This window comes from Oncorhynchus gorbuscha, linkage group LG03, assembly GCF_021184085.1.
Source record: "Oncorhynchus gorbuscha isolate QuinsamMale2020 ecotype Even-year linkage group LG03, OgorEven_v1.0, whole genome shotgun sequence".
NCBI lineage: Eukaryota > Metazoa > Chordata > Actinopteri > Salmoniformes > Salmonidae > Oncorhynchus > Oncorhynchus gorbuscha.
In genome coordinates, this window is record NC_060175.1 from 80925668 (window position 1) to 80944081 (window position 18414).

At 42.5% G+C, this 18414-nt stretch overlaps 1 protein-coding gene across 3 annotated transcripts in view; it reads left to right on the forward strand.

Moving 5' to 3' along the window:
* The window catches only part of LOC124032018 (E3 ubiquitin-protein ligase MIB2-like), an 81269-nt gene that overhangs the window by 38888 nt on the left and 23967 nt on the right, over nt 1–18414 (forward strand). For all 3 annotated transcript variants that reach the window (XM_046343963.1, XM_046343962.1, XM_046343961.1), the window contains 10 exons: nt 7003–7109; nt 9391–9585; nt 10548–10690; nt 11048–11155; nt 11267–11371; nt 11991–12153; nt 12923–13056; nt 13163–13311; nt 13693–13849; nt 17685–17839. In XM_046343963.1, coding sequence (XP_046199919.1) covers nt 7003–7109; nt 9391–9585; nt 10548–10690; nt 11048–11155; nt 11267–11371; nt 11991–12153; nt 12923–13056; nt 13163–13311; nt 13693–13849; nt 17685–17839 — 1416 coding nt within the window. The remainder of the gene's footprint in view (nt 1–7002; nt 7110–9390; nt 9586–10547; nt 10691–11047; nt 11156–11266; nt 11372–11990; nt 12154–12922; nt 13057–13162; nt 13312–13692; nt 13850–17684; nt 17840–18414) is intronic.

Below are 18414 nucleotides of genomic sequence, written 5' to 3' on the forward strand. Positions count from 1 at the left end.
TCCCTGGTTCGAGCCCAGGTAGGGGCAAGGAGAGGAATGGAAGCTATACTGTTACATATGGATAGAGTAGAATATAGTAACTTTATTGTGCCAAGGATGCAAGTCTTATATACACATGTACTGTAGTTATTACCACACATAAGATTCCCACATTGTAGCCTGTACATTGACTATATTCACTGATCATGTACTCTTCCTTGGCAAATAAAGTTGTGTTTCATATTTGAATCTCTTTTCAGTCATATCAAACTCAATTATTTGAATGATGCTGTGTCTGCATGTGTAACTGATGTGAAATGGCTAGCTAGTTAGCGGTGGTGCTCGCTAATAGCGTTTCAATCGGTGACGTCACTCGCTCTGAGACCTTGAAGTAGTGGTTCCCCTTGCTCTGCAAGAGCCGCGGCTTTTGTGGAGTGATGGGTAACGATGCTTTGTGGGTGTCAGTTGTTGATGTGTGCAGAGGGTCCCTGGTTCAAGCCCAGGTTGGGGTGAGGGGAGGGACGGAAGCTGTAATGTTACACATGTATGTATTAAATTATACACTTAAACCGTTTTTACTGCTCCTGGGACATCAATGATTACAAATTGTAGCTATGCAATAGACTAGAAACATGATTGATTTGTAATTCCTATATACAGAAAAAATGTATGCATATCGAACTCCCTTCATCTGCATTAATCTGAGGACACGGGATAGTATTTCAATTAGATACTTAATTTCAACCAGTGGAGAATGTGAAACGCTTTATTGAAAGAAGTTAATTATTCAGGTGTTATAAATGTATTTATAATGTTACAATTATCATAATTATAATGCAAGTGTACACGTGTACTTCGATGCACATATGGTGTGCATTCTAAAATTAGGTGGGGGGAGAGGTGTAGAACACTGAAAGGGAAAAAGGTAAGAACAACGGCAGATGGCATATGATTCATGAATTACAGTGCTACCCTAATATTGTCTCAGTTCATCACAATTGTGGTGTCTCCTAACCAGCCTTGGGCCCCCAGTTGTCCCGAAGGATATCTTAAGAGCGGGTGAGGTGGCGATGATGGGACTGGCTTCCACTCTCACATCAAAACATACCTGCAGACGAGAGTGCCTTATTTAAAATGGATTCTAACATGGTCAGTCACCTTAAAATTTCAACATCTGCTGAAATGGCAGGGCGCGAAATTCAAAAATATTTTTTAGAAATATTTAACTTTCATACATTCACAAGTGCAATACACCAAATTAAAGCTTAACTTCTTGTTAATCTAGCCATCCTGTCTGATTTCAAAAAGGCTTTACAGTGAAAGCACACCATACGATTATGTTAGGTCAGCGCCTAGTCACAGAAAAACATACAGCAATTTTCCAGCCAAAGAGAGGTGTCACAAAAAGCAGAAATGGAGAAAAGGAATCACTAACCTTTGATGATCTTCATCGGATGGCACTCATAGGACTTCATGTTACACAATACATGTATGTTTTGTTCGATAAATTTCATATTTATATCCAAAAATCTCAGTTTACATTGGCGCGTTATGTTCAGTAATGTTGTGTCTCGAAAACATCCGGCGAATTTGCCGAGAGCTACATCAATTTAAAGATATACTAATCATAAACTTTGATAAAAGATACAAGTGTTGTGCATAGAATTAAATATATACTTCTCCTTAATGCAACCGCTGTGTCAGATAAAAAAAAAAAAACTTCCATGCAATAATCTGAGTACAGCGCTAAGCCACAAAAACAAACCACACAGATACCCGCCATGTTGTGGATCAGTAAAAGTCAGAAATGGCATTATAAATATTCACTTACCTTTGATCTTCATCAGAATGCACTCCCAGGAATCCCAGTTCCACAATAAATGTTTTATTTTGTTCGATAAAGTTCTTTATGTCCCAATAGCTCCTTTTTGTTAGTGCGTTTTAGTTCACCAATCGAAATTCACAAGGCGAGGGCAAGTCCAGACAAAGTCAAAACAGTTGTATTACAGTTCGTAGAAACATGTCAAACGATGTATTGAATCAATCTTTAGAATGTTTTTATCATAAATCTAAATCCAACCAGATAATTCCTTTTGTCTTTTAGAAATTAAAAGGAACGCAGCTCGCTCAGCCACGCGCGTGACTTAGCTCAAGGCATTCTCCCAGACACCTGGTTCAAACTGCTCTTATTCACTCCCCCTTCATAGTAGAATCCTCAAACAAGGTTCAAAAGACTTGACATCTAGTGGAAGCTTTAGGAAGTGCAATATGACCCCATTTACACTGTATATTCGAAAGGCAATGACTTGAAAAACTACAAACCTCAGATTTCCCACTTCCTGGTTGGATTTTTCTCAGGTTTTCGACTGCCATATGAGTTCTGTTATACTCACAGACATCATTCAAACCTTTGATTTCCACGACTTGTGACATGGGACCATCACTGATTTGGAAAACTGTTATTGCTGTTCTCCATCTACTTCACTACAGGATGGAGAAGAAGAAGCAGACAATTTCCTTGGCAGGCAAGTTCAAGGTAGCACAGGCCATTCGGATAGGGATAGATGACGAGGCTGGGAAACATCCATCAGGCCCGAGCAGCATATGAGTTAAGAGTTACAATTAGCGTTATCCCCATAAATTCACGCAGAATTTAGCTTTGTTTGCTAAGCATAGCCACCTCATTCCTGTAATCTTCCTCTAGCAAACAATTGCTGCATTGGAACTCCGGATTGTCAATATTGTCCCGGACAAGAGCATAATAAACACAGTTTCTACAGCCCTGGAAACGTTTGTTAGTAATTCCAGGCAAAGTGGGCTCCATTGCAGCCTAGCTAATGTAGCTAGCTAGTTGGTAGCAGGTGTTGACACAGGTATCTGAGTTATTGAGTTCTGAAGTTTTTGGCGTAGAGTCGGTGTCCGACAGCAACTGGTGGGGATACACAAGAAACACAATGAGGGGCGATACTGATCAGAATTTGGGATCACACTTACTCACACACTGGAAATAAGCACTTTCCTTTAGCTTGTGCTATTGCGGACATTGTACGAGTTCCCTTCGGTAGGCTAGCTCACTGTTTGGGGGCGGTGTGTGTCATCAACAGGTGTTGATGTATTTCTTTGCCATTTATATTGAAAAACAACCTAGCTTATGAACAATCTGAGTTTGAACTGCTAGTGAAGAGAAGACAATGCTGCTATTAGTTTGTCTCTCTCCCCTTCCGGACAATGTAATCAAATCATGAGTGATTTCGACATGGGTAATGGTCAGCAGTTGGCACTTGGTGTGACAAGTGATTTAAGCACATTCCAAAATTTCACATTATGGTCAACATGTCCCTAACCCTGTTCTGGTTTATCATGTGGGCAGAGAGACAGTTGGTCAGGCAGGATTAGACATTTAATCTCTACTAAATCTGTTTTGGATAGTGCCGTCCCCCCCTACATATTTTGTCCAGTGGTATCTGGACCCTAAATCCCATAAAGTGGTGTTTTATAATTTGGCTGAACCATATTGGTGAAAGCAGCCCATTAACATCATCCATTGTAATCTACCAACTCAGGAAGTCCTACAGTATAAACCAGCATTGTTTAATTCCGGCAATGCAAATAGTCTGGGTAGCCATTTGATTAGCTGTTTAGGAGTCTTATGGCTTGGGGATAGAAGCTGTTTTAGAAGCCTCTTGGACCTAGACTTGAAGCTCCGGTAGCGCTTGCTGTGTGGTAGCAGAGAGATTAGTCTATGACTAGGGTGGCTGGAGTCTTTGACAATTTTCAGGGCTTTCCTCTGACACCGCCTTGTATAGAGGTCCTGATGTTAGGAAGCTTGGCCCCAGTGATGTACTGGGCCGTACGCACTACCCTCTGTAGTGCCTTGCGGTCGGAGGCCGAGCAGTTGCCATACCAGGCAGCGATGCAACCCGTCAGGATGCTCTCGATGTTGCAGTTGTAAAACCTTTTGAGGATCTGAGGACCCATGCCAAATCTTTCAGTCTCCTGAGGGGAAAAAACACATTCCTATGGTTTTACAACTGCACCATCAAATTGCACTATTTAAATAATACTATGTGAAAGCAATAGTTTTTGGGAACAAATGTTGCATTTTCCCCCGTTATAACTAGCTTGATAGCAATGTGAAAATTGTTGTGTAAATCTGTTGCAGCTCAAGTCGACTCCAACACCCACAATGCAATGGTCTCTCTGACTAGTAGCTACACACAGTAATACCAAAGTAAGCATGTGAAGTAGCTAGCTAGCTGTAAAATAACCTAAACAAACTGCACTATTAATTTAGGAGTATAATTTCACCATGTTGAACCTGCCTGCAATTCATCTGTGTGCAAAGTGCAAATGTTACCATGGCAACAACATCCCTTTTCCACAGACACACAGGGCGCATTGTACTTGAAGGAAAAACTGAGTTGAATAATTTGGTAAAATGTTTAGATTGAGCACATCTGAGGGCAATATATACTTCGTCATGACGATATAAATGAGTATGCTCATTGGCTGATTAGGTGATCTGGAGTGCAGGTAATTGTTTTAATGTGATATTGTGTTATCCCTTATCTTTATTGTTCAAATCAAATGTTATTGGTCACATACACATGGTTAGCAGATGAAGCGAAATGCTTGTTCAGGACCTTATACAGTGCTTTCGGAAAGTATTCAGACCCCTTGAATTTTTCCAGATTTTGTTACGTTACAGCCTTATTCTAAAATGGATTAAATAAAAACAATTCCTCAGCAATCCACACTACTCCACAATGGCAAAGCGAAAATAGGTTTTTATACATTTTTGCAAATATATTAAAATAAAAAACAGATGCCTTATTTACAGAAATATTCAGACCCTTTGCTATGAGACTCGAAATTGAGCTCTGGTGCATCCTGTTTCCATTGATTATCCTTGATGTTTCTACAACTTAACTGGAGTCCAATTGTGATAAATTCAATTGATTGGACATGATTTGGAAAGGCACACACTTGTCTATATAAGGTCCCACAGTTGACAGTGCATGTCAGAGCAAAAATCAAGCCATGAGGTCAAAAGAGATGTCCGTAGAGCTCCGAGAGAGGATTGTGTCGGCACAGATCAGGGGAAGGGTACCAAAACATTTCTGCAGCATTGAAAGTCCCCAAGAACACGGTGGCCTCGATCATTCTTAAGTGGAAGAAGTTTGTAACCACCAAGACTCTTCCTAGAGATGGCTTCCCGGCCAAATTGAGCAATCGGGGAAGAAGGACCTTGGTCAGGGAGTTTACCAAGAATGGTCAGTCTATCAGAGTTCCTTTCAAAAGGACAACCATCTCTGCAACACCACACCAATCAGGCCTTTATGGTAGAGTGGCCAGACAGAAGCCACTCCTCTGTAAAAGGCACATGACAGCCCACTTGGAGTTTGCCAGAAGGCACCTAAAGACTCAGAACATGAGAAACAAGATTCTCTGGTCTAATGAAACCAAGATTGAACTCTTTGGAGGAAACAAATTTAATCGCGTAACAATGTTAAAATAGTCAAGGGGTCTGAATAGTTTCAGAAGGCACTGTAGGTATAAGTTCCAACATGTTTTCCTGATTTCACAGACTGACCACTTAGAAGTTGAATCGTGGTGAAAATATATATATTTTACTCACTGATAGAACATCAGTTTTCACCAAATTAACAGTACGTGTATGATTTTTATTTACGGGGATGGATTATCATGTCAAGGGCCATATGTTGTGTCTCCTTGGTGATGCGGGTGTATTCTTGGAACACACACACTCTTAGCTGTGCTCTCTGACGGCCTGCTTCCTGATTGCCCTGCTGTCTTGGGATTAGGCCTCAAAGCTCTGCTTTTAGACACACGCCACCTCACCTCCCCACTGTCCCAACTCCGGCCATACGGCCCACACCGGGATTTACTGTCAGTCTGCAGTAAGCCACCAAGAAGCAAAGGTGCCACAGGCTTCTTTTTCGATAAGGCCGCAGTGCCTCACAAGTTGACCCGACGCATTCGGAAGATAACCATGACTAGCTTCGTAAATGTACGCGTTTGTGTTGGACTTTGACGCCCGTGTGCAGCCGAATGGGGATCAATGCGTAGGAGTAGCAAAGCCTCTCTTTATCCCAGTGGAAGAATGCCCAGTTGATGGTTGTTTTACTTTGATTATAGTGGATTCAAGTTGCGTGTCTCTCGCCAAGCTGCATGGCAGAATGAAACCTGGACGCTGACCTTGCTGAGAAAGTATGGGAATAGGCAGTTCCTTTGCCCCTTTGAGATCTGACCAAATCTTTACCATAAGGTATGTCTTTTTAACCCCCCCCCTTCTGATTTCTTAAGAATTTTGTGTAACTGCCTGCCTGATCCTGTCAAACCAGTTCTGGTATTTGCCAACCATATTCCGCTTGGTTGTGTTGTTGACATGAGCTTGTCCTCTGTTCAGAGGTTAATGGTTTTGCAGCATGAGATTTCAGTTTAAGACTCCCCTCAGCCCTCAGTGATGCTGAATGACCCGTCAAAAACAATGATCTTTCTTTAATTTAGACGGGCAATCGAGCCCATGTACGCCATCTCGACCGTGGCAAGCACCCACCACATAAAACCTCCCTTTGTCTCCCCACCACCCTTACTGATTCAAGTGTTCTCAGTAACATAGCCTGAACGTTGTTTTATCTTATGGCCCTCTCTGACTTTCTGGCTAGTGTGTGTGACCTACTGTAGTGTGTCTTTAAGCCAGAGAGCGTCAGAGAGCGTTAAATGTGGCCTGTTTGCCTGTGGCACTTAGTGGAATTTAATGTAGTCCAGACTTACGTATTTGAGATAGCTATACGTTTTAGCTTGTGTTTTTCTGGTGGCCGATAAGCGATGCATTTGGAACAAGCATCTGTCGGTCAGTGGTTTTCGGTTCCAAAATTGGACAATGTCATTTCGACAGAACATTCTGCATACACTCTATGTTGTATAACAAGTGATAATGCTGTTTTCCTGCCATACTGCTTTATGGAGAATGTGGTTTGTACTTTTTACCTTTCACAGAGTGTGCTTGGCCCCGAGGCAGAATCTCCCACGGATCATCCTCAAAGGAATATTCCAGGGGGTGAAAGTGGTACGCGGACCCGACTGGGACTGGGGCAACCAAGACGGTGAGTGAGGGAGTGAGCAGAGCAATCCATCCATACTGACCAGGGCCTTTTTTATTACCAGTGTGGCAGCGTTGTTGTTCAATCTGTTTCACTTTGACCCCATAACCTTAGAGACGATGGAATCTTATTACCTACAATGTGAGAGTTTGAACTGGTGTGTTTGTGCTTAGTGCTTCAGGATTTCCCCCCAACCCACAAGTATCTCATTGAGTGTGTTTAACAGATGTTTCTTAAAGAGCTGTGTTCATATGAGCAGGTTTTATGTTCCCTTTCGTACCGTTTCCCCTCTAGTGTAGCGGAGTATACAAAGAAGTCATATGAATTCTAATTATAGCATGTGCTGCAACTCCGGACAGGACAAAATGGTCTTTGGGGTTATTTAATGTTTTGGGCGTGGTTTTCAAGAGTCAAGATAATTTGGCTCTTAATGTGAAATCATTAGTGAAGAAACAGATTTGCCATACAAATGGGAGATTCTGCAAATAGTTACATCTGTGGGAAGTTTGATTGCCCCTGTTTCTTTCCATTTAAAAACCATTAAATATCATTGCCTTTAGGGATGGAAAATCTATCATTAGCTCTTTCTATTACCTCATGTGGGGTCAGAACCGGGAATGACATTGTCTTTTCTGTGCTAAAGCACTGGCGAATGAGTCAAAATGTCCTTTTTGTGTCTTTGAAAGTTAACCCCTGGGGTCTAAGTCAGTCATCATCATCGTCTTTAATCAGAGTGTGGTAAGTGCATAGGGACATTCTTGGCATGGTCAGCAGAGAGCCTGTCACTTTCCATGAGTCCTATCCTGTTGTTACCTGGCAGGCTGTGTAATCATTGATTTTGTAATCCTTGATGTAACCTGCATAACCTAAACTATACAATGCCAGGTTCTCGCTTTGTGGTGGAAACTGAACGTAGTATTTGATGACATTTGAACTTGAAGACTGTCAGTAAGTAGTAAAACAGAAACGTATCGTGGTGGTTAGTAAATCAATGTATTTTATTGTACTTTCTCTCGTGTTTGGTTACTCTAGTCTGAGAATGTGAGTGGTGCTAGCCCCAGCCTGTACTTGTGCATTGTTTTGTGTTCTGTTTATTATATATTTTTTTCACTTCTAACCAGAATCAAAGGGATGATTGGCCAAACCTTGTTGAAAGATGGCCAATGTTCACTGTCTATTCAGATTACAGTGCCTTCAGAAAGTATTCATATACCTTGAAAATGTGTTTTTGAAATGTTAGGAAATGTATAGACTCATTAAATACACAAATATCAAATTTACATAAGTATTCACCCCTGAGTTTATACTTTGTAAAATCACCTTTGGCAGTGATTAAAAAAGAGAGTCTTTGTGGGTAAGTCTCTAAGCGCTTTTCACACAAGAATTGTGCAACAGTTTGCCATTTATTGTTTTCAAAATTCTTCAAGTTCTGTCAAATTGTTTGTTGATCGTTGCTAGATGAAGATTTCAAGTATATTTAAGTCCAAACTGTAACTCTGCCACTCTGGAACATTCACGGTCTTCTTGGTAAGCAACTCCAGTGTAGATTTGGCCTTGTGTTTTAAGTTATTGTCTTGCTGAAAGGTGAATTAATCTCCCAGTGTCTGGTGAAAAGCAGACTGATTTTACATGTGCTCCATTATGTTTATTTGTTTTACCTGAAATGTATTTATTTATTTACGCTTGGTATAAGAAAGGGGTTGAATACTTATTGACTCAAGACATTTCAGCTTTTCATTTTTTTTAAATTTGTAAAACATTCGAAAAACATGATTCCACTTTGACATTATGGGGTATTGTGTGTAGGCCAGTGAGAAAGCATGTCAATCCATTTTCAATTCTGGTGTGGAAAAAGTTGAGGGTTGTGAATACTTCCTGAAGGCACTATCTGATTGGTCTTTGATCCTTTCTCAGCATCCAGAGCACCAATTTGGAGTCACGATCCCCACTTGTTGTTTCTTGTTTTCAGTATGTAATGTGTTGAATTAGCTAGTCTAGAATTGACAAGATTCCTTTAGCAGAGTATGGTCTGTATGCTGTGTGTTCCCAGAAATGGGTTGAACATTTGGCTGTGAAACATTGATGGGCACCATTTCCTGTTTAAAAATTGTCTTTTGAAGTGTGCACGGAATCGAACTACACAAAATAAAATGATTGCGTTTCATATAATTCACCCTAACTATTTCTCTTCTCATCATTCCACATTTTCCCCAATAAGCCTATTTTAAAAATCTTGCTCTCTTCACTCTTTCTCTCATCCCACAATTCTACACCATGTGTGCAGGAGGAGAGGGTAAGGTTGGGAAGGTGGTGGACATCCGTGGCTGGGACACAGAGTCCGGTCGCAGTGTGGCCAGTGTCACCTGGTCCAATGGCACCACCAATGTCTACCGAATGGGTCACAAGGGCAAGGTAGACCTCAAATACGTGTCTGACGTCCAGGGAGGCTTCTACTACAAAGACCACCTACCAAAGCTCGGTATGAAACTAGGGGGGTGTAGACATGCTTGTTTTTGTCATTCTAGAAAATAGTGTATGTATCCTATAGATCAAGGGTGTCAAACTCATTTTGCCCCACGGGCTACATTCGTTCTTCCCTGAGGTCAGAAGGCCGTACTTAAAATGTATTATTTCCTCTTTGTCAAAATTTGCAAAAAAATTGTATTTTCCATCGTTATTGGAATTTTGAATACTCGTGACTTCCTAGCTTTTGTTTTGATGACTGTTAGCAAGCTGGACAGAGTAAAGAGATTTATAAATGCAGTGCCATTAGTTTTTAGTTATTTTAATGTCAATTCAGATTCCCCCCCCCCCCCCAAACAATTAATTTGGGCATGTTTGACAACCCTGCTATACACTGAGTAAATCAAACATTAGTAACACCTTCCTAATATTGAGTTGCAACCCCCCCCTTTGGCTTTCAGAACAGCCTTAATTTGTCTGGACATGGACTCTAAGGTGTCGAAAGCGTTCCCCAGGGATGCTGGCCCATGTTGACTCCGTTGCTTCCCACAGTTGTGTTAAGTTGGCTGGATGTCCTTTGCGTAGTGAACCTTTCTTGTTACACACAGGAAACTGTTGAGCATGTAAAACCCAGCAGCATTGCAGTTCTTGACACACTGTTGCGCCTGGCACCTACTACCATGCCCATTCACCCTCTAAATGGCACACATACACAATCAATGCCCAATTATCTCAGGGCTTAAAAATCCTTCTTTCACCGGTCTCCGCCCCTTCATCTACACTGATTTGAAGTGGATTTAACAAGTGAAATCAATAAGGGATCATAGCTTTCACCTGGTCAGACTGTCATGGAATGAGCAGGTGTTCTTAATGTTTTCTATACTCCGTGTATATCAGTATGAAGGCACTCTGTGCAGAGTTGGCCTATCTTTGTCATATGTTCCGATGTGCGTTTATCTATGGTTCGTGCGTACACAGGTGAGCACGCAGAACTGCAGAGGCAGGAGAGTGCAGAAGGCCACACCTTCAACCAGGGGGACAAGGTGAAATGTCTCCTGGAGGTGGACATCCTCAGACAGATGCAGGAGGGCCACGGAGGGTGGAACCCCAAAATGTCAGAGGTATGAACTAAACTCCCTCTAAGTCAAATGGTGGAATTTCTCTGACAGAATTTTATCAAGAGTCTGACCTCATTCCAAGCTTTCTCCAGTTGTAGAACTACTTTGAAGTGTTTACCACTTTGTCACTGCATGTACTGCATGTGCCATGTTAGACAAATATTACTTCAAATTCTGAGTACCGATTCCCCATTTTGAATCTTTGAACCCAGCTTTATGTAATGTCGTTGGCGTGATTGGTCTCTGGTGTGCAATAGAGCAAAACCAACAAGCAACTTTTATGTTCAAATCAATGGAGCCAGCGAAACGATAAGGTCAAGGCCGGCCACAATCTGTGACTGCAAATTTGTGTGTTTACAGTACACCTGCAGAATCGGGATGGTACACAGAATCACTGACCGGGGAGATGTCCGAGTCCAGTACAGCAACAACATCCGCTGGACCTTCCACCCAGGGGCACTAACCAAGGTAGTCTACATCTACCAGTGGGAAATGAATACAGGCTCACAGCATGGTCTTATAAGATTAGCATAGAATCACATCGCTAACAATTTGCTGTCTTCCCCTTTCTTGCCGTAGGTGAACACTTTTGGTGTGGGCGAGCTGGTGCGAGTGCTGGAAGACATAGACAGCGTTAAGAGGCTTCAGGCTGGCCATGGAGAATGGACAGACAGCATGACACCCGTATGTTGACATAGCCTGAGGCTAACTTCCCATACCCTGGAGTTAACTTCCTGTAACCTAACACTAACTTTCCTTAGCCTGGCACTAACCTCCCTTCTAGGTTTCCTTAGCCTGGCACGAACTTCCTGTCATGCCGTTGTGCGAAGCCTCAGCTGGCAGTCGGCCCTCTGCATTAGAGACAATGCCCTTTATGCCCTAGGGGACTACCGGTAAACAAGCTTAAGGCTTCTGCGAAAGCAAAGCATCCTGATTAATTACCTATAAATAAAAGCCCTGAGAATTTCCAAGAGTGTCATTGGTATCTAAAAAGAGTGCATTTGAGATTGAAAGATGACAATCATGGTTTGATGGAGGTTCTTTGAAACACTTCCTCTCCTTCATGGCCTGTGATGGGTGTTAAAACCTAATATCTTGTCCTATTGTTCATGGTGGAAAGGAGACAACGAGAGGAATATTTAAAGTGTAATTGAACAGAGTCCATAGTCCTACCTACCTATCTGGTGTCCTAACACTGTCAGTGTCACTGTCTTTTCACTCTCCTTCCTTATCTCCCTCCCTCTCCTCTGCCCCCCACCCATCTTCCTCCTTTTGTTTTCTACACCCTCTCCTCTCCCATCAGGCCCTGGGGCAGGTGGGCAAGGTGCTGAAGGTGTACGCCGACGGGGACCTGCGCGTGGCCTTCAACGGCCAGACGTGGACCTTTAACCCGGCGTGCCTCTCGGCCCAATCCGTGGAGGTGGACGCCAACCTCATGACGGTGGAGAACCCCAACGTATCCGGAAGTAAGGACTACTGAGACCTCGCAGACAGGAGGAAGGGGGCCTCTTATCCAACAGTCATCCAACGAGTGTTGCTTTTTATCTCTCCTTTCATTTCCTTATCACTTTCCCTGAATTCCCTATGGACCCCCTCCCTCTTCTTCCAGCACTCTTGCTGCAAGCTATGCATGCACTACTAACCAAGGGGAGTGACAGTGGCTGTCTGTTGCATATACGGCTTCTCATATCGATGTTTCTCCTGGTCACTGTCTCCACATGCATGACGAACGGGTTTCATTTGCATGTAATTTGCATGTCTCTGAAATGTCTGGTTTTTCTCTCTTTCATGCTCCTTCATATTAGAGGCAAGCTCCAGAGGCCTCATCAGCATATGTGCCTCTACTGCTCCTCATGTGTGTATGTGTGGTTCTACTAGTCTTGGGTACTCTGGCTCAATCACCCCTTTTTCTGTGTCCGTCATATACATCATGGTGGAAGAGAGTGGATACGAGAGGCTCGTAATGCTGGGTTAGGGTGCACAGGGACATTTTGACTCATTCCAAGGGTTGTGCTTTGACTTGGTAACTCTTGGTAACTGTGTATGCTCTCTGGGTTTAGAGGGGCCTGGAGGGTAGCACAGCACCTACTATGCATGTTCTCTATGCTCTGGAATCCATCACTAACATGTTTCTCTTTCTTCTATTTTTCCATCTTTCTCCTTCCCTTGCTCTTTATTCATCCACATGATATTTTTTCACTTTCCCTTTCCCCCCCTCTTTATCTCTCTCTCCAGACACAGTCATTTCAGTCCTCGAGAAGCTGCTGTCTCAGTCTACAGAGCAGGACAACCCCAGCCGGCTGGTCATCGAGGCGGCTCATGGCAGTGCCAACAAAGTCCGAGAGCTTGTGCAGAAATACCCTGACAAGGTGCGTTCATTCCCGGCACCGCAGACTGTATGCATGTCATCCCTTAATGCGATTGTGTGTGAGACATCTCTTAATGTGATTGATTGTGTGTGTGACATCTCTCCAGGTGGATATAAAGAACCAGGGCAAGACGGCGCTGCAGGTGGCAGCCCACCAGGGCCACATGGAGGTGGTCCTGGCTCTGCTGCAAGCCAACAGCTCCATTGAAGTGAAGGACGAGGACGGAGACACCGCCCTGCACTACACGGCCTTCGGGTGAGAGGAATACACACAACACACACACACACACACACACACAAGGTTGCCAGTCTTAAGTACCCTGTATTCACATTGTTAGAAAACAGGTTATGGGGGTGGTTGGTCTCTGGATTTTATTGGATTTGGGGTGAAAATCATAACACACAAACAGTCAATCACACAGGGGTATTACTGTTGTCCATAATCCCTCACCATGCCCCCCACAAAATAAGTGATTACAAACATACATTTGTTATCAGAATGAGTCAATTAAAACAACACAACAAATATATGAAAATGCATTGAGTAATGAATATTTAAATGAGTACCCTAAATTGATAGGAAAATGATTGTGGTTAGGTTTATACATTTTGTTGCTCATTGTGTGTGTGTGTGCAGGAACCAGGCGGAGATTGCACGGCTATTGCTGAGCAAAGGGGCCAAGGTGAACCTGCTGAACAACTCCATGTGCACAGCACTGCACATAGCCGTCAACAAGGGCTTCACCGATGTGGTGCGTGTGCTGTCGGAACACTCAGCCGACATCAACCTACAGGTCAGTACCCACTAATAAGAACTACATTATCTGCGTCAGAAATGCCATCATATTCCTTATTTTAATTCAATACTTTGGTTCATGCTTTCTTCTGTCATGCTCACCGCCCGTACATACAAAACACACATGCATGCGCAAACACACACTCGCAAGTCTCTCAAGAAACTAAACCGTATAGACTGCAATGGCAGACATATTTATTTTAACTAGGAACAAAACAATGTTTCCGCAGATCCTTTTCTTTTGAAGCATTTTATCACTTTGTTTTTTATATTCTTTGTGCTTTTACTGTGTAGTTATTGATGTATGTATTGGCTAGTGCAATAAAATGTCCCCTTTGGGGGACTAATAACTTACTATTCATTTTTCTGCTCAAGCAATGTGCGTGTTCAGCTGCAGTGGAATGGTTGCTTGAAGTTTGTGTGTATGTTGGGGTGGCAGGTAGGCTAGTGGTTAGAGCATTGAGCCAGTAACCGAAAGGTTGCTAGATCGAATCCCTGAGCTGACAAGTTAAAAATCTGTTGTTCTGCCCCTGAACAAAGCAGTTAACCCACTATTCATAGGCCGTCATTGTAAATAAGAATTTGTTCTTAACTGACTTGCCTAGTTCAATAAAGGTTCAATATTATTTTTTATTTTTGTTAATGTGTGTATCTGAGCTGTACTGTAACAGAAAAGAGCAGCATTGCTATACATGAGTACTCAGAGTAGGCTTGGGCGATATACCGTTTATATCGACGGAATGATTTAAACAAATATTTGTATCTATTTTTGGGGTGGGTACCCGAGGGCTGCGGGGGTGCATGCTACTCCACTACTTATACGTTAAGTATAACTATAACAAATCTACGATGTATTAAATAAATTGTAGGCTTAGGAAATCTTATGTGTTGTTCTATAAGATCATTTTCATCAACGTCATTTTTTTGTCAATTTTGAATCATTTAAAAAATAAAAATAGCACAAAGGCTACATAATTAATAAAGGCCATGTTAACTGAATGATATTATCTCATAGATCAAAATGTTTAAGATCTCCTAAATCTGTGTTAACCTGATTTTCAGCATTTATCCCAAAACCCTATTCTTTCCACATACATTTTTCCCACTTGGATCGCTGAACGAACCAGAGGTAAATCATTTCCGAGTTTTAGGACTGCAAGCTGGCGAGCTCTACTAATGAGCTCGAAGTGAACGGAGTTGATCCTGATTCGATAATCCTCACAGCTATCTTCTAATCACAACGATTATCCAAATATTGGAACTCCTCTTTTTCTCTCTCCATGGAACAGGTTGTTATCCGGTTGCTAAGCAACTGTTTTTTTGTTTGTCCAGACGAAGCCTTCCTATCAAAAGTTTCTAGCTCACGTCTAAATTCTCAAACTAAATACATACTGCAATTCCACACATGCAACCTCTTTGCTTTGATTTTAAGCCTCAAAATGCAACAACTTCCCTCGCTAACAGCTTTAATATTGCAGATAGTGTGGCTTCCATCAATGTAATTGTCTGCATCATTTCCATCACCCCATATTTTATTTTGTAAATGTATTTGCAGTTGAAGTCGGAGGTTTACATACACACAGGTTGGAGTCATGAAAACTTGTTTTTCAACCACTCCACAAATGTCTTATTAACAAACTATAGTTTTGGCAAGTCGGTAAGGACAGCTACTTTGTGCATGAAACAAGTCATTTTTCCAACAATTGTTTACAGACAGATTATTTAACTGTATCACAATTCCAGTGGGTCAGAAGTTTACATACACTAAGTGGACTGTGCCTTTAAACAGCTTGGGAAATTCCAGAAAATGTCTTGACTTTGAGTCAATTGGAGGTGTACCTGTGGATGTATTTCAAGGCCTACCTTCAAACTCAGTGCCTCTGCTTGACATCGTGGGAAAATCTAAAGAAATCAGCTAAATTTAGACCTCCATTAGTCTGGTTCATCCTTTGGAGCAATTTCCAAACGCCTGAAGGTACCACGTTCATCTGTACAAATAATAGTACGCAAGTATAAACACCATCGGACCACGCAGCCTTCACACTGCTCAGGAAGGAGATGCATTCTGTCCCCTAGAGATGAACATACTTTGGTGCGAAAGGTGTAAATCAATACCAGAACAACAGCAAAGGACCTTGTGAAGATGCTGGAGGAAACAGGTACAAAAGTGTCTATATCCACAGTAAAACGAGCTCGTTATCGACATAACCTGAAAGGCCACTCAGCAAGGAAGAAGCCACTGCTCCAAAACTATGGTTTGCAACTGCACATAGGGAGAAATGTCCTTTGGTCTGATGAAACAAAAATAGAACTGTTTGGCCATAATGACCATCGTTATGTTTGGAGGAAAAAGGGGGATGCTTGCAAGCCAAAGAACACAATCTCAACCTTGAAGCACGGGGGTGGCAGCATCATGTTGTGGGGGTGCTTTGCTGCATGAGGGACTGGTGCACTTCACTAAATTGATGGCATCATGAGGGAGGGAAATTATGTGGATATATTGAAGAAACATCTCAAAACATCAGTCGGGAAGTTAAAGCTTGATTACAAATTGTTCTTCCAAATGGACAATGACCCCAAGCATACTTCCAAAGTTGTGGCAAAATAGAAAATATACATTTTGTGGGCAGAACTGAAAAGGCGTGTGCGAGCAAGGAGGCCTACAAACGTGACTCAGTTACACCAGCTCTGTCAGGAGGAATGGGCCAAAATTCAGCCAACTTATTGTGGGAAGCTTGTGGAAGGCTACCTGAAACATTTGACCCAATTTAAAGGCCATGCTACCAAATACTAATTGAGTGTATTTAAACTTCTGACCCACTGGGAATGTGATGAAATAAATAAAAGATGAAATAAATCATTCTCTCTACTATTATACTGACATTTCACGTTCTTAAAATAAATTGGTGATACTAACTGACCTAAGACATGGAATTCTTACTAGGATTAAATGTCAGGAATTGTGAAACTGAGTTTAAATGTATTTGGCTCAGGTGTATGTAAACTTCCGACTTCAACTGTATGTATATGTGATATTTCAGTTTTGTAATTTTTTAAATAAATCCAACATTTCTAAAAACCTGTTTTTGCTTTGTCATTATGTGCTGTTGTGTGTAGATTGAGGTGGAAAAAACGATTGGATCAATTTTAGAATAAGGCTGTAACCTAACAAAATGTGAAAGTCAAGGTCTGAATACTTTCCGAATGCACTATGCCTTCGGAAAGTGTTCAGACCCCTTTAACCATTCTTTAACAAATGTTGGTCTTTTAAGGCAGGGCTGACAGACACGTCCCTTTCACCCCCTTTAGATAACAGTTAAATGTTTGTTTCTAATTCTATTCAAGGCACCACATGTTGTCATGGAAATATATTTATTTCCAACAACCCATGAGCAAATCCATCTGCATATTGAATGTTGAGATTGCCGAAAGGCCAGTCTCTTTGGCAATGACATGGAGTGGAATGTTAGCTAAAAAGACCTGTACTCAGACTAGAGACATTCAATCCCTTCCTGGATCCCTGTTGCCTAAATCGTTTTGTGCCACCCCCCCCCCCAAAGAAAAATAGAGCACCATGTATGCACATCCGTTAATAACTTATTCCCCGGTGTGGTATAGAAACGGTATGAAAATCTGGATACCGCCCAACACTGTAGTTCATTCATAATATAAAAACGTTGCTGTAGAACTATGATCAAATAGAAGGCCTCAAGGTCTCAAGGATCAGCTCTCCCTACCCAAATGCTAACCCTCTCTATTAGGGGCTACAACTATATAAAGGACCACAGATCATTTATTACCTGGCTAACTTCTTTCTCCTCCTCTCCTACAAGGACTCGTACGGAGACACACCACTGCACGACGCCATCGCCAAAGACTTCCGGAACATCATTGAGATCCTGGTTGTGGTGCCCAACATAGACTTCACCCAGCAGAACCACCGCGGCTTCAACCTCCTGCATCACGCAGCCCTCAAAGGCAACAAGCTGTGAGTCCTACACTACTACTGTACACTACACACTACCCCATACACACTACACTATACCATGCAGCCCTCAAAGGAAACAAGCTGTGAGTACTTCACTACTAGGGTTGGGCGGTAACCAGATTTTTATATTGTAGAGCTTCCGAGTGGAGTACCTGTCTAAGGCATTGCATCGCATGGGTGAGGCATCACTACAGCCTCTGGTTCGATCCATACCCGGCCGTGACCGGGAGACCCATGGGGCAGCCCGCAATTGGCCCAGCGTCGTCCGGGTTAGGGGAGGGTTTGGCCGGCCGGGACTTCCTTGTCTCGTCGTGCTATAGCGATTCCTTGTGGCTGTTGGGCGCCTGCAAGCTGACCACGGTCGTCAGTTGGACAGTGTTTCCTCCGACACATTGGTGCGGCTAGCTTCCTGGTTAAGAGAGCAGTGTGTCAAAGGCAGTGCGGCTTGGCAGGGTTGTGTTTCGGAGGACGCATGGCTCTCGACATTCGCCTCTCTAGAGTCTGTATGAGAGTTGCAGCGATGAGCCGATCGTAACTATTAATTAGATATCACGGAATTGGGGAGAAAAAGTGAG